Source organism: Nematolebias whitei, chromosome 5, assembly GCF_014905685.2.
Source record: "Nematolebias whitei isolate Nwh7 chromosome 5, NemWhi1, whole genome shotgun sequence".
In the NCBI taxonomy this organism is placed as follows: domain Eukaryota; kingdom Metazoa; phylum Chordata; class Actinopteri; order Cyprinodontiformes; family Rivulidae; genus Nematolebias; species Nematolebias whitei.
In genome coordinates this window covers 15,113,338-15,133,725 of record NC_056502.1, presented here as the reverse complement: position 1 = coordinate 15,133,725, position 20,388 = coordinate 15,113,338, and the positions used below count along the sequence as shown (strand labels likewise).

The 20,388-nt window shown below is 40.6% G+C and overlaps 1 protein-coding gene across 2 annotated transcripts; it reads left to right on the top strand.

The window, feature by feature from the left end:
• The first annotated feature begins 737 nt into the window (after positions 1–737).
• zyx (zyxin) lies at positions 738–19,332 on the top strand. Of its 2 annotated transcripts, none has more exons than XM_037676202.1 (10): positions 738–829; positions 10,015–10,250; positions 11,639–11,883; positions 12,537–12,632; positions 13,384–14,100; positions 14,255–14,396; positions 16,076–16,245; positions 16,501–16,679; positions 18,392–18,512; positions 18,600–19,332. In XM_037676202.1, the coding sequence occupies exons 2-10, from the start codon at positions 10,019–10,021 to the stop codon at positions 18,711–18,713; spliced, it is 2,016 nt and encodes a 671-aa protein (XP_037532130.1). In that variant the 5' UTR covers positions 738–829; positions 10,015–10,018; the 3' UTR covers positions 18,714–19,332. The 2 variants fall into 2 exon arrangements, with proteins under 2 accessions (XP_037532130.1, XP_037532131.1); XM_037676203.1 differs by lacking the exon at positions 738–829 and adding an exon at positions 1,697–1,817.
• The last annotated feature ends 1,056 nt before the right edge of the window (positions 19,333–20,388 follow it).

Genomic DNA, 20,388 nt, shown 5'->3' with positions numbered 1-20,388 from the left:
TCTGTCAACGAGCAGCAGTAACTACAGCAAAATGTGTGATATGACTCAAATGGTCACAAGGATGCGAGGTGTGAGTGACACATGAAATGACGTTCATGATAATCTGGCTGAGTTACAGGATGGGAGGTGCCACACATAGGCTGAAAGTCCTCACATCCTCATATGACAGATGAAAAACTGTAGTCCATTTTGTGTTAAATATCTCAAAGAAAAGGAAAGATTTATGTAGCAGCAGACTCACAAGGTCTAGTCTTATAAAACCTAAAAACATGTTCCTTACAATAAAACTGGAACATTTCAGACGCTGTGTGCACCTCCTTTTGTTTAAACCCCTGACCACTTTCTGTCTGCATCAGATCAAGCTCCATTATCTCCCCCCCACCTCTTCGGCTCCCTCGTTCCCCCAGCCTGACCTTACATGGAGAGGCAACAGGAGTTGATGTCACCGAATGAAAGAATGCTGCAGGAATCCAGGGAGAAAAGGAGAGCAGGAGAGGAAGACAGGAGGAGTGGGGGGCGAGGAGGGTGTCTATTCTAACTGGACCGTATGAACACACAGAAAACAAGAAGACAGAGATAAAAGAGGAGAGGGAGAATGGTGCTGTTTACATAGAAATATGCAAGTCCAGAGTCAAAGTCGAACGAGAAAGAACTTGTTTGGGAGGATGGTGTCATTCCTTTTCCAGGCTGAGAAGCACAAGGGGAGGGTCTAAAAGCTGTGGAGAGAGGAAGAGAGAAACAGAAGTTAGGAGGCAGCTCTTACTCATTCTGGACCAAGAAGAGAAAAGACTCAAAGGGAAGAAGGTGACACCTACTGCAGCTGGGTCAAGTAAGTTTATATCTTACAGTAAAATGGGAACGTAAGGACAGGCAGCTGTAGGTTACCTAATAGGGTAAATGTGTTTTAGTTTGTGTCTTGGTACAGCTTTTTTTTTTTTCAGACTAAACGCATAATGGCATGCCATTTTTGCAATGTGACTCAGCTCTGAATCTACCCGTGAATAGTTTTGTAGAGAATAAATACATAAAAACTATTACAGTGGTTGGTGGTCGTGGCTTTACCTGCGTTTTATCAGTGGAGAAGAAGAAGCCTCCCTGGACTGTTTTTGTGTTTTACACCGGGCTGATGGTCACCCACGATAAAAGGGACGGGGTATGCGGAAGCTCCGACAGGAAGTCGAGCTGGAAAAAAAAAAGGTTGATTTAGCTAGGTGAGCTAGCGATGCGAATTTTACGTTTTCCGTAGAGGTGGTGGGTTAATAAAGTTGATGACAGAAACCGGCGACGTTTCCATATGAGGTAATGGGGGGAGGTGTTAGCTCCTATGACTGCCGAAACCGATTGACCAACGCGTGCAACGTTGGCTAACGTGGTGGGGTGTGTTCGCTGCAAGCAGTCCGACTGGTGTTGTGCCGAAAACGGTACCCCTACAGTTAAAGCATCTTTCGCGTCACCGGAAGAAACTAATTTTCGCTCGAAAATGGGAGTAAAAGTCGAAGTAGCACGTCATGTTTACAGCAAAGTAGGCTGCCAAGCTGAGTGAGTAACACTCACAAAATTCACTTTCAAAAATACTTTATGCTTGGAGCAACGGTTTATTGTATACATATCCAGGGGGTGTGCGTATCCTTGGCAGCCTTGTTCAACGTTTAAAAACACATTGCACAGTACCTGCATATGAAAATGAGATGATAACTTTGTTAGTTTTGTCTTCATGCGCGAGGGGCGCTTCACCCGGAAGGGGTACTTTTTTCGGCACAACACGAAGCCACCCTTACACACAGTCGATGAGTTTCAAAGGTTTTTGGAGGTCGGAGGTGAGTGTCAGTTCGTCAGTCGTCGATAAATATGACCTCTTTTGCAAACCAGTCGGTCTCGGTAACGGCACAAGCTAACGCGACTTTAGCTACATCGAGTAGCGTCGAAGGCTAACAGTTAACCGTGAAGACATATGGCACGCGACGTTAGCTTTGCCGACCATGAACCAGGTTTTATGGAGCTGCGACCTATGGCTGCACTATTCAGCTGCTGAGCAAGTAATGGTCAGTGTTGGTTAAAGCTGCCAACATGTCGAGGCTTGTTTTGTCGAGCAGCATCAGTAAAGATCATAAATCTGGTCATAAATCAGTGTTCAGGTCGACTGAGGAGGCCTTCGTTAATGGGAAAGACTAAATATTGGAACGTTAGCAACAACAAACTAGATTCAGTGTCGCACAGTTCATAATAATAGACCGGTTTGTTACAGAAGTGTGTATAATTTTAGATAATTCACTTAAAAAATGTTTTGTATGGAACAATACTTTGATTTGAAAATGTATTTTAGTTTTACATTTCATAGAATATGCAAAGCTATATATCAGAATGACAAGTTTAATAATAATAATGTTAATAGTGTAATAAACGTTTGAATAAACGTGAGTCCATTTCAGGGTTATTAAAACCACACAAAAAATGGACTGACAAGTCCGAGACATAAAAGATGGACTTAATTTTACAGTAAACAACTTGTGATAAAGCGTATTTTCAATATACACAGGAAGCTCATCTGCTTCCTCAATAGTTTTGTTCTGAAAACTCAGACTTGTCCACCATTAGAGTTAAAATGTCTGAAGCTAAAGAGAAGCCTAATAACATTTCCCCCCTGGGATTAATAAAGTATATATCTACCTGTCTATCTACCCACCTATCTATCAACCTACTTACTATCTATCGTACTTATTGTTCAGATAAAAGGCTATAATTGTCTTATCGCAGATCGTCATAGTGAAAGTGCCTTAATACTGCCTTGTTTTTAATGGACTGTCCATGGTTGTAAATGGAGGTAACATTTCACAGAACTCTTAAGAAAATAATCTACCTCTCAATGTTGTGAACATCCTCGTTGTGACACAAACACAATTTAAATTTTTTGCGCAGTCCTGGGCAGGTATGGGTTACCTTCTGACTGGCAAATCACACATATATTTGGTATAAGAACAGTATGTGACTGCTCAAATCAGGTCTCCACAAACCTGAACAGAGTGCAGAATAATATTACCACAACCATCCTTCCATCCATTTTCATCACCTGCCATGCAGTGTTCCTAGAGAAGCGGAGGACACCAAGAGAATACAAATGCATGAACAGTAAGAACTTGCAAACCCCACACTGAAAAGTCCAATACAGGTGATGAACCATTTAAACCTCTTGTTGGGAGGCGACAGTTTAAACTACTGCTGCACCCTGAAACCCTATGGCATCTTTTTCCTATACGTGTCATGTTGTTGCATTGAAGTAACTAAATTAGTGCTCTGCAGTAACAATTTAGAGCGTACTGTGGTGGGATGTTCATGCTTTGATTGAGTCTGTTGCTGTCTTGTGACTCTTCTTTAGCCTCCATTACACAACATGTTGGTGTGAGCAGACGGGGTCGTTGAGCAGGGGGGGATAGTCTGACACAGAAACCAGTGGCTGATACAGGTTTTGACATCATGTCCCTTTTAATGAGTGACAATGCAACGCTGTCACACACTGCATACTCAGTGACCTGTAAGATTGGATTGAAAAGAGTTGTTTGTCTGCATTAGCGACCCCTGGCCTAGACGGACTTTCCCAGAAAACTGGGTGTGTTATTAACATCCAGACAATAGAGAGTTCATCAGCAGCATTATAGTACTAGATACTGAAGGGAATGACTGGACTTACTGTCAGAATTTCAGGTTTTCTGTAAGTAATTTAATGTATTTTATTGTATTGGTACAGGCAAGAGTACACATACATTTAAAGGCTAAAGTTATGTTTATCATTTTAATAACCTTTCACCTTTTGTTATTTGTAAAATTACTGAGCTGGTATGACCATAGTGGTTTTAGAGAAGGAATTTATCACTTACAAAGTAGAGGTTCTTTTTTTGTAATGTTTTAAAGAACAATTATTTGAGGGAGTTGAACTAAGAGCTAGAGAGCAGGGTGCATTTCTGCCAAATGAAACAATTTGGTCTCAAAACTTTTCTTGACCTTTTAGCAAACGCCATGTTTTTATTTTTTACACCATGTCATTTTTGCGCAAGACAAGTGGTTTTGTGTGTGTGTGTGTGTGTGTGTGTGTGTGTGTGTGTGTGTGTGTGTTGCTATCTTTTCAACCAAGCATCCTAAATGTGTGCTCTAAGTCTTGGTGTAAAAATCCACCGCAAATCAGTCCTGACTTGCAGTTTCACCAGTCTTATCCTAAAACAACAGGGGACAAAAAAAGAGTGATTACAAAAGTGAAGACAAAATTCCATTTTTGGTAACAATAAGAGGATTGTATGAGTCAGATTATACAGAGGAAGGAGTGTTGGTTGGTAAGACAGAACCACTTCTGCTGGACTCGGCTGATCTGTGGTAGAACAATCTTAGCAGGCAAAGTTACAGAAGCAACACAAACACGCTGTAAAGCAAATAGAAATAAAGTAAACAGCTGTCATGCAAAGGAATGGGAGAGTAAAAATGCGTAATATTATATTGTAATTGAGTCGAGGTGGTGAACACCCCTCCCAACCCCCCAAAAATAAAATTGTCTCTGCTTTGCGTACCTAAGAGTAGTTTGTGATTCTTCAAACTTAAGGGCCCTGCATTCTCCATCTGAAGTGGCGAAATCGTCTCTCTGATGTAGCTGCATGACTAAAATTGAATCATTTTGTTCTCAGAGTAGCTTCGCCCTCCACTTCTCGGCACAAGGCCCGGGCCAAACTTTTTCTCGCAGGAGCAGTGTTTCCCTTACCATTATACAAGCGGGGTGCCCCACCCCGTCAACAGAACTGAGCACCCCTCCTACCAAACCGAACTCCCCCACCCCATCCGGCACTGACATAGCACTAAACTAGCGGAGCGAAATACAGACTCTCTAGCTAAAAAGCTAAAGGCAGCACTCACGTTGCCTTTTCTCTCAAGCTGAACAACCCCCCCCACCACCACACACACACTCAAAAACTGTATAAACAGTGCACAGCTCAAACGTGTCATGCTAAGCTAGCAGCGCACAATACAGGTGCTCTAGCTAAAAGCTAAAGGCGCCTCTTCCCTCATGCTGAAGCGCCCCCACACCCACACACACCTCAAAAACTTTTGTACAAGCTGCGCTCAGACATGCCCCCCCCCCCCCCCCCCAACAAAAATCATGGATGAGATGAGCACCCCGCCATGTCAAGTTAACTAGGGGAAACACTGCAGGAGTATACGCCAAGTATTGTGTGATTGGTGAGAAATTTGTTGACGTGTTCATCAATGCAGAAATGTGCTTGGACATTCAACTGTGCTCTTCAAACACACTAAATTAGTCAAATGGCCAAAAACTCCTGGATGAAGATGCAGACATGGAGGAGTCTGTGGGCTGAAAAGTGTGGCTTTCTCTTCGTGATAGATTTGTGGTCAAATGGCGAATGCAGGGTCTTTGGCCATGGCTGCCTCAGAAGAGTTAACGGGGAGAGGGCAGACCCCAGAAACCATCTTATCTCCATCAAACTGGTTGACCCACTATGTGATGTGCTGCCTGTGGGTCCGAGTTTGTTGTGGCTCCTCGGACTGATGAAGCCCTATGGATGAAGGATGAAACATTTCAACACAAAGAAACCATCCACAGGATCACAAAGTTTGTTTTCTCAGTCATCCAGGTATATAACAACAAAAAAGGTTGAATCATGTCATCTGGACTTCGTTTTTTTTTTGTTAAAAAGAAACGTTTCGCCCCTCATCCAAGAGGCTTCCACAGGATCTAAATTAACTGTGCTGGATAATTTAGCATGAACTGTGATATTTTTGCAGAACTTAAGAACTGATGTTTTATCTCAAAACCTTGGTGAGAAACAGTTTTCTAGTCTCTAAAAGCCGCCTGGATGTATGGAGTTAGGTTTAAAAGTGTAAGGACATTGTGTGATTTTTGTGGGGCCCTTACTGGTTGCAACGTAAGCCACCTCACATCTCAGCTGGAGAGTGGAAACGAGTGAATGCGGTTTCAAGTGATGTCATTCAGTGGGTGAGGGTTGAATGAAAGGCTGAAGAGGTTGTTGTGCTTTGCCACACAGCGTTAATCTGCACCTCTGGTTGTGAAAGCAAGTCAAAATGTTGGTTCCTCCTCATTGAAAGATTAAAAATAACAGAGTAAAGCTGCAGACGCTTCGAGAGAGTCGATTAAATGGAAACGGGAAAAGGGGGGGAAAAAGTGATGTCAGTGAGTTGTTGTGCCAGAAATGTCCCTCAGCAGAGGGTCTCATGTTTCAAGATGGATTTGTAGTAGAAGGTCTGGGCTGATCTCACCAGACTGAATCCCTCTGGACTGCATCAAGGAGAAGCTGAAACCTCACCACAACTTATCATCCGTGTTGAATAATTTACAAGACTGTCTTTTAAAGACGAGGAGCCTTCACTACTTCAATTACAAGACCTAATCACAGTCTGCACTATTCTAGGACTCATAATGGATTTAAGTGTTCTGGTTAGAGTACTCTGCTGATAGAGCTCCTCTTCATCCTAAATCTAGCAGGTCTTCATACAAAACACGTTTGCCAGATATTTTCCAAACTGCTCCACAACTTCTTTTTTTGTTGTAATTTTTTACTTCTCCTTTGCTGCAGGTGTCAATATTTGCTTGTGTCTGCACCAAAAAAAAGATGAACTCCTCTTTGACTTTCCATTAGAGCGTCCCCACCTGCTCCTAATGATTCATATGCTCTTTTTCTGAACAATATAGGTGGAATAGTGAAAAGGAACAGATATGAAGCTTTTATTACAGCTAAAAGGCAGTGGTTAAAACATTTGAGCGTCAATATAAAGAAAAAAATAAGTTTGACAGACCACGGTTTTGTTGAATTGTATTTGGTTTGTCAGCTTGGCATATCCTACAAAACTATCCTACAATTATATTTAAAAAAAAAAAGGAATCCTGCTTTCTTATAAGAGTTGTTTTAGCAGCAACTTATGGTCTCATCATAAACATTTCTCATTAACTCTTACTACATTTAACTAATTTTTTCTGGAAATATGTTTCTAATTCTGTTTCTTTTCAATAAAATTAATGGAAAATAAAAACATTAATTGGGAGAACGCAGGGACAATTTGATATTTTTAAAAGTGAACATTTCTCTCTTGTAAACAATTGTTTACCTATCAAGTAATCCAATATTCTAATTTTAAATATTTTTTGGGATAACAGTTTTAGCGTTCGGACTAAATTCATCATGAACTACTTTATCAGTAGAACTTAGGCCTCGTTGCAAACATATAAGTACATTTATTTTCTATAAACAATGAAACCTAAAATGCCAATCCAGCTGTATCTGCTGTAGAAAACAGTGCGCTTTTTATTAACGCATTATAAAACATTAAATCTATTAAAACTACAGCATTTGGCAGTGGTCACGTTCATGCTGTTCGATTTTGTTTGGACAAACCTCTTCCAGATAAATCTACAGTGTGTGCACAATATTTATACGTGCGCACAAATCTCTAAAACGCCAAGTTTTCTCAAAACAGCAAGTCATTAAATAGCTGTAAGTGTTTATAAAAGCATGTGGAGCTTGCTTTGGTTGTGAAAAACACACTGTTGGTGGATGGGATCCTTTGTAAATATTGGTTTAAAAATGACTTATTGGACTGAGCATTAACTAGAGGGAATTCCTCCTAACTTTGCTGACTTTTAAATAATTTATTGTGGTTGTAACAAACCTGGTAAAAACGTGATCTCTGCAGCTGGGACACATGCTGTTTACTTCGTAGCCAAGAAAAGCCACGGTATGGCTCAAAACGCTGCAGAAAACATTCAGATTTATGTTTCTTTGCTCTTCATTTGGCTCAGACGCAGAGAAAAATGCACCAAGATGTTGCACTCTATAATTCATGCAGTATGCAGGAACATATTTACTGTACGTACGAACATACAGTACTTGATTCGCCACATTCTTTTGGAAAGCCGATCGTGCCTTTTTATAACCATCTGCTTCTCTGAGTTGCTGCAGTTTTGACTCATGCCTCGTTGAATTGTACAAATGGAGCTGAACGTAGCTCGTCTCTGTTGCTTGTAGTACCTGACATTTATACAGACGTTGGTAGTAACGACCTGCATCAGGACATGGAGAGTAAATGTCACAACAGTAAGATAGGTCCATCGACTTCATGTTGACTAATTGCTTCCATGTGCAATGTATTATTTTATGGCTATATAACCTCATCAACTTGTACCTGTCAAAGCCTTCATATGAACTCTGAACGCTGAAGCTTCCTTTTTTGCAACAGTTGTAGTTTATAACGTTTATAAGAGGATGTACTGTAGTCTTGTAGAAACTTGAGAGGACCGTTGTTAATGTTGATTTAAATGTGGTGTTAGCAAAAATGTTGAGACATGAGCGCTTTATACTGGTAGATATGGGGAATTTGTGGGAAAATGTATAGTATTTCTAAAGTACATATGTGATCCATGCTGGAAAAAATGAGTCACAAAGCAGAGTTGCTTTCAAATTCTTCATCTCAAAAGCTTTAAAATGAATTGAAGTTAGTTGAAGTTTGGCAGTTTATTACGAGGCAACAAGCTACCAGTAGTTTTTTTTTTTTAACAGTTTGAAATGTATCTTTTCTTTTTTTTTAATTGGTCTATAGTGATGTATTTGAGAACTCCAGTTCAGTGTTTAAAAACTTTTATCCCCAAGACATCAAAGTTCATGCTCAATAATCCACGGGAAAAAAAATCCAACAAAGTTCAGTCACGTCATCTGGACAGTTTCTTTTTTTTGTTGAGACATTTCGTTCTTCATCCAAAGGACTTCTTCAATCTGAGGAGCCCCAACAAACTCAGACTAATGATTTCAAACATTATACAAAGGGATTTCCTGGTGCTATGACAACCAGCAGAGAAAAAGGATAAATTTTAAAGGGAATTATGTGTTAAAAACAAAAGGCTTGTTTCTGAAGACATAACTTTTTAAATGTAGAATAGGTAGAGTATTTGCCATTTCAGTTACAGGGACCGCTGGATGACGTCTTTATGCACTCATTTTTTTAAACAAATCTCAATTACATCAAAGATCAAACTTCTTCACTTATTTTTCCCTGCAGCTTGTGCTCATTCGGACTCTTTTTACCAGCACAGGTCACGTATTTGGGGCTTACTTTGTTCCTTTTTGGCAGAGACCAGAGCAGCATCAATATTTGTTTAACCACCCGCATGTGTGAAGTAAATATTTGAGATCAACCTCCGTTTTACGCAACTTCCTTAAAAATGTTAGGATTGCTGGTTGCTCTTGTCTCTTGAGAAAAGTGGTTGTGCTTCTACAAACCGTGCCGTTGCCGTGCTTTAAATGACTGTAAACAGCTCGGAGTTACAGTGTTGTAAATTGTCACTGGCTTCAGGGAGTTGTTTTGTCAGCACTATATTGGATTAAGGACATTTTCACACATTTTTCTTGCTCAAGCTCTTTTCTTTTAAGAAAAACACATTTGCAGACTAATATACTTTTTTTTGCTACTATATAACATAACTATTCCAAATAAAGCACAGTAAGACAAACAAGCCACAATAAATGTCAAGACACTGTTATCCAAGGTAATAAATAAAAAATGGGAACTAATCTGCAGTGTATTGATTTGACATTTATGATTACAGCTAAAGCAGCTTTTCCTTTTTTTGTTTCATTTTTAATGCCCAGTAAAAGCCAGCCCAGCATCCTTGGTGCTCCGAACGTATATTAGCGTTGTTTTCTACTCTTTTTGTTGTTGTTTCAGGAGTACAGCCTCTGAAGCTGGTTTTGATTAGTGTGCAGTTTTTCAGGCCAAATGTTTCATTGATGTGTCATCCCCACTGACTTCCCAGCAAAAGGCCAAATGGGAATATTCTGCTGAGGAATGTGAACACTTCGACTTTTGTCAGCTGGTGAAGGTTGCGTTAATTGTTTGGGTATGAGAACAGAAATCCAGACTGCGGTGTGGTTGGGATTAACCTTACAGAAGCCCTTCTCACGTGACTTGAAAGCGATCTTGTTCGTTGACCGACTGCTCGTTTTCTTTCAGATACATGCACAAAATGGAGGACTCCAGCAGCAGCAAGCCGTGTGTGGTGACATCGTCGCTCAACTTCAAAGTCACCACCCCATCCTTCTACAACCAGCCGAAGAAGTTCGCTTCTGTGGCACCACCAAAGCCTAAAAGTTTGACTCCTCCCACAGCTCCATCACCAACGCCACTCGGCACAGCTGTTATCGGTCGAGTTGGGGACCTGCCTCCACCACCCTCTTCACTCTGCGATGGTATCTAAGCTGTTTGACTTTTTAAAATGTCTTTTAGTCCTGTGCACTCATCTTTTCCCTATTACAGCTCCCTGTTGCTTCTTAAGCTGGAGCGTGCAGAGCGTCTTTGTTCTGCGTATACCAGAATAGAACTGTGTGGTGGTGTTGAAGTTTGTTATTTTCAAGTCATCCCATTGCTGTCGTCTTATGACTGAGTCCACAGTGTCATTCATGATCACAAAAAGACAAATGAGCGTCGTTAAAGGGAGCCTGCTGAGGTTCGTGCCTGTTCATGAAGAGGCAGATTGTGTGTTTATGTCCATTCAGCTGATTAAACATGATTTATGTTGGCAGTTTTTAGAATTATTCACCTGAAAACACGATGGGAAAAACGTCTTACAAGCAAACATAAATAAATGCAGGATAAATGTATTTTCAAATGTTTGGAGTGTTAGATTAAATTTTTTGATTGATCCTGTCCTGCAGTCTGATGTAAGCTGCATTGATGTGCTGAGTTAGTAGATAACTCAACCTTATAGGGTGTTTTTGCTCTTGACATATTCTAAACCTTGGACTTTACTGATCGTTTTTGTCTTTTGTTGACAATTTCAAAGGCTTATGAAAACATTTTTACAGATGCTCACAGTTTATTTCTATAAGGGGGGTTCTGGTGCTGCATTCATGCCTTTAACCAGTCACTACACACACACACGTCTGAGCCTTCATTTTTACACTTGCATCATCTGAAACTGATGCCATACAGTTGCATCATAATGGGTTCCCCTGATACTTGAAAAGCTCCTACCTACTGTTTACTAGGAACTAAGAAAATCCCTAAAGTTTTTTGTATTTACGTTTAGTACGCATCCATTGAAGGCAGGATGTATTATTGTATAGTCTGTTCATCTGTAAACTTTCTCTGGTCCTGTATAATTAACGGAACTTGTGCATCATCTCTAGACTGAGTGTAGCGTACACTTTTCATCACCCCTGCTTCAAGGTCACATGTTATCCAAGGCCTTTGCTTGTCCGGGCTGTTGTTATAGATTGCTATATAATATCTTTATAGTTTGTCGACGGGCATATAATGTGCTGTTATGGTACTTTTGTTTAAACCTTCATTGGCTGCAGTTCCTTAGTGAAGCCACAAAAGTCAAAGGTTTGTGGCTCATGACCTCCTGGTAAAAACCTGTCAGTTTAGGAGATGCAGCATTTTAAGAGCGCTCTTTTAGCGAAATCAGCCTTTTAGGGTTTGTTTCCTTTTTATATTCCCCTTTAATTTTTTTTTATCTAAACATATTTATCATACTGTGACACAAAACTTGATCACCATCATAAGTTAAATAAAAAGTTTGTTTTGGGACAACATTAACCAATCAACCCTCCTCATTTATTTATATTTTTGACAGACTTCCCACCCCCTCCTCCTCCACTGGATGATTTGCCAGCCCCTCCCCCTGAATGCCACCACCCATCCTCTGATGCTGCTCCTGCTTTCCCTGCTCCACCTCCGTTGGTGGATGACCTGCCCCTCCCTGCTCCCCCTGAGGAGAGTGCCTGTCCTCTTGCCTGTCCCCCCCCTCCTCCCCCTCCTCCTCCTCCACCACTTCCTGTCTCCAGTACCAGTGTTCCTAATGCTGCTGGGACCCCACAGGTGAGTCACAGTGCTTTAAACACTGCTGCCTGCATGATTCTGTTTTTGTGTTGCATGCTTCAGAATCAGTTGGATGTTAGAGAACATTATGTGACCATAAATATTTGCTGACCTTTTTTTTTTTTACTTTTAATTTTTCTGATGAATTTATCTTGACAAGTTTTAAGCTTCTAAGAGGATTATTGCTAATTTTTGCCTTTAGAAATGACAGATTCGCAGATGTTTTAGAGTTGACTCGAGCTGATTTGTTAAGCTAAAAATGAGTTGGATTAAAAACATAAATGGTACAGCTCATTAAAATAACTAAAAAAAACAATGGGTGGTTAAATCCAAAGTGAACATGTTTGAATGAACAGAATTTCTGCTAAATGCTTTTTGGTGAACAAACTCTTCTCTAACCAGGAAACAAATAAAATATTAATTGTTTTGTCATCCTTAATGAAGTTGTTGTTTATTCACCACTATCCTCAGAAGATGGAGTTTCCATCCCCAAATTTTATGAACTGGTTTGATGCCATTTCATTTTGCAGTTTGTTCCAACTTGTTTTTATCGTTTATTCTTCAATTTTCTATAAATACCTTTTCTTTTTAGTATGATTGTTCATTAAATGTCCTTTCTGTGTTTATTTTCCTCTCCTGTGCTCTTCTGCTAGAGAACAATGGAGAAGCAAACCAGCTTCGATAAGCAACTTGATTCTCTGACTGGTTTGTTGTCGGAGATGGAAACGAGGGGACCTTTTAATCCTAAGGTACACAGCACAACCAACAAGAAACACACCCAAACAAACGGCGTACATTCCAATTAATCCGTCATATGACGAGAAATGGCAACGAGAGAAAGTGGCAGCAGATGTTGACTCAGAGGAATTCAGCACGACTTAACATTGAAGGGAGGGAGTAAAGCGAGGCTGGTCATCAGTGGACGCTGTGTGAAGACTTGCCAAGGTAGTTTCATAAGCCGCTCATCTGTTGAGGTTGAAAGCTCAATTAGAAGTGAAGTGCACAGCAGACGGCACGAGAAAACAAAATGGTAAGGTTGCTGGTGATTCGTAGCGTGAAGAGAGACTCGTGCAGAACGGGAGAGCGATGCACACTGAAGCGAGTGGAGAGCGCGAGAGCGCGAGAGCGAGCCAGCGTGCGCTGCCAGAGCTGCAGTGAAAGGGCCTTAAATGGAGCGTTTTATCTGACTGGGAGGTTCTGAATCAGAGCAGAATACCATTGGCTCAAAATCGCAAAATAAATGTCAGAAAGATGAAGTCCTTCTGATAAGCTCAGACTGTGGAGCACTTCCAGGTTTTACTTCAATCCTTCACATTTAGTATAAATGTCTGCTTGCAGAGTTTTAATAAGCAATGGATTTAATCAGTTAGGAACTTTCTGTCTGGTGAATTATAGTTCTGGTGATAGAAGAATTGTACGCCCTCCCACTGAAAGTATTTGTGTTGCTCCTTTTGACTTAAATATCCATAAAGATATTGTTTTATTGTTATTTATCCACAGTTACCCAGCCAGTATTCAGCAGCACCAACATCCAGACCTTCAGCCCCTCCAACAGCTCCCAAACCAGCACTTTCCTTTCTACCACCTGCTGAGATGGGAGACCGCCCTCCTCCTGCACCCTGGGCAGAAGAACTGAAAGCCAGAACAAACAGACACTCCAATAACAGCTCCGGTCCAAACGCTGCCCCCGCTGTGGCTCCCAAATCCAATTTTGGAGCGAAGGGCACAACATCGTCTGCCTCACTGGCCCAAAAAATCAACCAGAACCTGAACCAAACTAGCGTTGCACCAAAATCTTCCCCTTCCATAGCCACCAGCTCATTCCCTCCTCCTCCTGCAGCTCCGCCTGCACCTCATGCTGCAGCTCCACTTGCACCTCATGCTGCAGCTCCACTTGCACCTCGTGCTGCAGCTCCGCCTGCACCTCCTGCTGCAGCTCCGCCTGCACCTCGTGCTGCAGCTTCGCCTGTAATTCCTGCTGCAGCTCCGCCTGTAATTCCTGCTGCAGCTCCACCTGCACCTCCTGCTGCATCTCCACCTGCACCTTATAATGTGGCTGCTCCCCTAGCCCCTAATCATGTAAAGACTTCTCCTTTTGGTAGTCATGCGAATGCAAACCAGAACCCTTCTGCTGCTGTGCCTCCTCCTCAACCCAAGATGATGGCGCCTCCATCCTCCTCCTTTACCCAGCCGATGAAAACCAGCCCTGCATCAACGGTACCTTCCAGCTTTTAGCTTTGCTTGTATCGCAAAAAGGCTCAAAGTACAAAACATTTAGTTTACAGCAAAAACGTGATAATTTGTGCATGCGGTATTAAACTATAAAAATGGTGAATACATGTGTAATGTTTGATTTTGTTATTTCAAGCAGCCATCGCCTCCTGGCCCAGTTCCTATCCCAGGTGGCGGTGCCCCTCTAAACATGAGGGAAGTGGAGGAGCTCGAGCAAATGACGAAGGACTTCATCAGAAACATGGACAGACAGGCTCCTATCATCACTTCCCCTCCAACAGGTACAGACATACATATTCAGAGGAATGCACACAACCTCACACACCATCACTCGTGCAGTCAAACTCCCCTACATGATTAGAAAATCATTAAACACAACTTCACGCCAGGTTTATATGTGGTAATGGAGATGAATGGCAGCTGTCATTGTTGCTAATTGCTGTCATTAAGCTGCTGCCAGTTTTTGCATTTTGAATAAATATTCAGGATGTCACCGAGAGCAGCAGATTTTTATAGAAATTATCAAAGGTTGAAAAGAAGAATTGACTGAAAATATTCATTAAACATGTTAAAGGCCCATCATATCACCTGCTTAAGTTTTAAACGTAGAACATCTTATTATGGCAGCTAGCTGTTTTGGTCAAACCCTCTAAATGACTTTGTGCCAACTCAAGCGATACTGGAAGATCTCACATGATCTGTTAGCTCTTAGATTATGTGTTGAGGACGACTCGTCTACTACCAAATTTATCTCAATATTTTTGTAAAAATGACGGTCGTTTTTATGTTTGCTTATGTTGATCAGCTGTGGCGTGCCTCTTAAATTGGGATGACAGCTGTTGACGCACATTCAATTTCTACTGTGAAAGTTTTATTAAAATCTATCGACTGCTTTATCAGGTATTTTGCTAACACTACAAACACAGATACGAGCAAAAACACTTATCGTCTTTGGCAGCAGGCAATAAAAATACTTTTCAGTGTCCTCACTGGTGTAAACATTTAAACAAGCACTGTATTTTTAGCTGTAGAAGTTGCAGGAATTTATTTTATTTTTTTGCATAATTTGCATGCCCTGCGACTTATAGGCCGAAGCGACATATTTATGGATTTTTTCCCATATTTATAAACCAATTTTTGGCTGAGATATGACCGTTTTCATTCATTCTGACTGAAAATATTGAACACTACCATTTTCAGCCACTAAATGGCAGTCGAGTAGTAAGGCATGCCATTGTATCATGTAATGGGTAAAAGTGGCTATTAATGACAGAATCGGCTTGCCAAAGCTGCCACCGTGTTCTGCCTGGAGCAACCAAATCAGTTTCATTTAACTGCGCCGCCCCGGCGAAATGAAGCTGGTTTGACCGTCAAAGTGCATTTATTAAGTAAAAGTTCAACTGAGATGCACCTTTTACTATAATTTAGAGCAAACAAATAATTGTTTTAGGTAGTTATGTTGTTAAGTTTCAAAGAAATGGACAGCGAGTCGCCATCTGCGCATTCATGTTTTCGTATATGGGCTTTTGAAAATGCAGCTGATTTGACCGTCAAAGTGCATTTATAAAGCAAAAGTTAGACTGAGACGCACCTTTACTATAATTTAGAGCAAACAAATAATTGTTTTTAGGTGTTTATCTTGTTAAATTTCGAAGAAATGCACAGAGGCTCGTCCCTGAAGGAGGCGTTTATCTCGGTCTGCAGGGTTCTTAGTTCTTTAGTGGTTTAATGTTCTTATTAATAGATAGATATCACATATATGACCATGTTACTTTAATCTATACTTCTCATTTAAATGCAGATTTTTCAACAAAGTTTATATAACCCAAATAAAAGCAATGAGTTCTAAGACTTTACAAGTTATTATAGTTTCTCATTAACTCTGGAACTCATTAAAACATGAATACGTTTGTGAAAGTTATCGTCTTTGACTTTTTCATGTGTCATGCCTTTTGTGCAGAGGTTTGTGGGAAGTGTGGCGAGGCTCTGTCTCGTACGCAGCCAGCTGTGAGGGCCATGGAGAAACTCTTCCACTCCAACTGCTTCTGTTGCATGAGCTGCCACCGCCCCCTGCAGGGCATGCAGTTCTACGACAGGGACGGCTCGCCGCAGTGCGAAGACTGTTACATTGTGAGGAAACCGATATTCACTATAATATATTCTATTCTATAATAGTCACAAACTAAATCCAGAGTAAAAACATTTATTCTGAAGCCAATCTGTTTAGTCATTTTGGCTCAAATTTATTTTATCAACACCAAGAATTTCTTCCAGTCTTCCAAGAGGTCACATTTCACATAACGGAACAAGCATTTGTGTTTTATCTGCCTAGAAATCTCTGAAGTGTGCTTGTTTAAAAATGATCTCCAATCCGTGCCTCCTCAGAGTTCTCTGGCCGTGTGCTCTCGATGTGGGGAGAGGATCACGGACCGCGTGCTGAAGGCTGTGGGACAAAGTTTCCACACCCACTGTTTCCGCTGCAGCACCTGCTCCTGCGTACTGGATGGGGCGCCCTTCATCACCGATGACAACAACAACCCATACTGTGTCCAGGATTACCACAGGTGGCGTCCCGAAACACTTTTAAAATGTTACATTTCTGTTAGATTCTTACAGAAGAGTGAAAAGATTTTGGGCCTACGGTGAGCTGGTGTTTTACGTCGTGACAATTTTAGATGTTTTAAAGCTTAATCCTGCCTGTCAGGATTACTGAAACGAGCTACTGTGCTGGGGGGAGAGGCAGCACAGCAACACCGCTCGCTCCATTAGTTTGGATCAATTTAAAACTTCTTGTTTTTTTATATCTCCAGCTTTCTTAGCAGGCTCATAAGGAACTAATTATCACTTGCTGGAGAGACACAGGTGGAGCAGTAATGTTCCTGCCGTGTCTATGCGAGCTAACATTTGGTGTGACATTGAACAGTGGCTTAACCAAAATTTCCTGGTTTTAAACGAAGGAAAGACCAAGTTTCTTAATGCTCCGACATCAGACTCAAATAAAAACTTGGGGGTGACTTTTCACAAGGATTTGTAGTTCGATAAACAAACACAAGGCCAGCTTATTTTCAATCATGTCTTTTAGCCAAAGTCAAGCTTTTTTAAAACCGTCCTGATCTGGAACAGGCCATTCATACTTCATCAGCTCGAGGCTTGATTATTGTAATGCTCTCCACGTTGGATCCTCCCTCGGCCGTCTTCAACTTGTCCAAAACGCTGTGGCCCGACTTTTAACTGTAACACAAACGTGAGCATGTCACCCATTTTATTTTCTCTCCCTTAAGGCTTCCAGTTCATTTTACAATTGGTTTTAAGCTCCTAGTGTTAAAGGCTCCTATTGGCCTTGCTCCATCGTATTTAGCTGATCTAGTAGCTTTCCTTTGAGAAGACCTTAAGTTCAATTAATACATCTTGGCCTCCCAAGGACCAGTTACAAATGATAACCAGCTTTTTTTAGTTGCTTCACACACACTTAAGCATCAACTTCCTCTAAATCCACGCTCCATCACTGAGTTTGGCCTTTTTAAATCTAATCTTAAATCCTTTTTATTTGGGCAGGCTTTTAATAACAAGTGGCACTTTGGTAATTTTTTTGCCCATTTGATATCGATCTCTTTATTTATCGCTGTCTAATCACCCTTGGATTGTTGTAAAGAGCTATAATTAGATTATTAGCATTAAATGTTAGTCACTATCATGTTTGTCTTCACCAACACAGAAATAACTGTAACTTGGTCAAACTTTCCGATATGGAGCTAAATTTGGTGTGGCAGTCATCTTCAAGATAAACTTGGCACTAACACATCGTTCATTTCATTATTTTTTTCTTTCATTTTTCATTTCATTCATCCTCATCTCATGTTTGTGCTGCTGCTGTTCGGCGTATTGTTTTTGTACTGTTAGTGCTTAGCGTATTCTTAGTTTAGCGTATTTCTTGGTTCATGTCTTAGATTTTATTACTGTTTTCTTTACAATTTATACTTTTGTTTGATGTAACTGGGATCTTGTGTACACAATGTCATTCATGTGGTGGGAGGACAAATAAAGAAACTTTGACTTTGATCTTGCAAGCTCTCGCATCTCGTTTACAAGGTTTAGCAAAAACCGCTATAGCTCCAGATTTATCCCAAGTAGGATTTTATCATTTAAAATCTGACATGAAAGATGGCGGGCAATATGCATTCCTCTGAAAGAATCCTAGGCTTTTAATTATTTCAGGTTTTATGTGAATATTTTACCATTGTTAAAAGCTAACGTGCTCTCCGCCTCTTTGCTGCAGGCGTTTCTCTCCTCTGTGTGTGAGCTGTAATGAACCCATTGTTCCTGCGCCGGGCAGCGAGGAAACGGTCCGAGTGGTGGCCCTCGACAAAAACTTCCACCTCAAGTGTTACCGCTGTGAGGTAAATAATATATATAATCTGATACCAGCATCTGTTCAAAATTTAAACACACATTGTGCTAATAAATGTATCTTATTTACTCTGCAGGACTGTGCTCGGCCTCTCTCCATTGAGGCAGATGAAAATGGCTGCTACCCACTGGATGGCAGGATCCTGTGCATGAAGTGCCACACCAAACGAGCCACGCAGGCTGCACACTGATCGGCTGCTGCAGCAACGCTGTTGAAACACAAACCAAAAGCACAGGATTTACTCAGCTGCACATTTGCCTTTGCAACAGGAGTTTATTCAGTAAATGTGTGTAAGTGAGAGTGTGCATTGTGGAAAATGTGCGTCTGCATGCAGAGACAGCGTAGCGTTCCTCTTGTGTTCATCCTCTTTAACCAGTGCAGAGGTAATGTACTGTACTGGACTAAACTCCTTTTCAGTTCTTATTCCAGATCTTTAATGTTCCAGTCTCCCTCTTGTAGCATAGTTTTGTGCCAAATCAATGTTTACGCTAAAATTACAGCATAACTTGCACAAGAGCCGTCTGATAAAGTTGCCTTTCTTTCTATATTGCCTAAATATTGTAAATAGGACCAATAATATGTTTCCATTTGAAAACTTTCATACAGACACAGTAGTATCAAATGGTTAAAAGTATCGTCAGCCTCATCGTTACACACATTTCACCACTTTGGTTGGCTGGTGGTTGAAGACTTTGTCCAATGTTGTGCCTGCGAATGCGGCTACTGATGCTTTCCTGCATAGAAAAGTGCTTTCTATCAGCTCTGATTGCAATCATCAAGACCTGCAACGCCAAAAAAAAAAAAAAAAAGCAGATGGAAAAAATAGTGACTGTTGCTGTTTGTATCTATGATGTGACTTTCAGGATTTCCAGGCATGTCTCTTTGTGTAAAGGCAAATGTAAAACAATCTGCCATTCCTTAAAAACCATAAAGAGCTGATTTAAACAGTATTTTTAGATGCATGTAGTCATTTATTGACTTTTTTTAAAGATGCAAAAATGAACAAACAAGACGAGCACAGATTCCTTTTGTGGGATCTCATTTTGAAATCTCATTTCCATCAGCAGCATGGCTGAAAACCGGACCTGTTATGTGATCTTGCACAGTGCCATGTTGAATTCAAGTTTAACAAATATATATAATAAAATTAAAGTATTCTTCTAGTGTCACTTTAACTCCAAACAATCCCTGCACATATGTTAAAAAACAGAGGCATAATAGTAGGCATTTCTCTCTATTTTTTTTTTCCTTTGATAAAAGTAATTTATGGATGGAATGTAAGTATTAAAACTACTCGTGTGCCTGAATTTAAACGGCCTGTCAGAGCGACAGGGTTACTGAATCTAACAGCTCAGTTTCAGGTTGCAAGTGTTAAAACACAGTGACCAAATGTGTTGAAGCAGATGGCAGCGTTGAGCTCAGTAAAATAGTTTTGGGCTCGTTTTTGTTTTGTTTTTTTTCCTCCTATTATTGTGAATACCACTATTCCTTACATTATTCAAGCATTGTACTTGAGTTTGCTCATATCAGTTATTTACCACGTTGTCTCTCTGTACTGAATTTGACTTGCATTTATTTTCATTTTAGTCTGACTTTAGTGTATTCTGCTGTTCCAGTTCTCAGTCTTGTTCTCTGTGCTTGTTGTTTTGACAGAACCACCAACATGACAGTAGTGATGCATGCTCGCCTAGTATTATGTCTGATCTATTACGTGCCGGTGTCTCACCTTTGTCTTTGCCATCACTGTAATTTAGATACGATCACACATCATATTGTACATCATTGTGTTAAATGTGGATGCCTTGTCTTTTCTTAAAACCTGATTTTTTTTTTATATACATTTGATATGAGTGGATGTGCTAAAA

Bases quoted from the DNA above. Each gene is read 5' to 3' on its own strand.
- zyx (XM_037676202.1), top strand. From the start codon at position 10,019: ATGCACAAAATGGAGGACTCCAGCAGCAGCAAGCCGTGTGTGGTGACA. The intron at 12,633-13,383 runs GTACACAGCACA...ATTTATCCACAG, and splicing joins GGGGACCTTTTAATCCTAAG to TTACCCAGCCAGTATTCAGC. The intron at 14,397-16,075 runs GTACAGACATAC...CCTTTTGTGCAG, and splicing joins CATCACTTCCCCTCCAACAG to AGGTTTGTGGGAAGTGTGGC.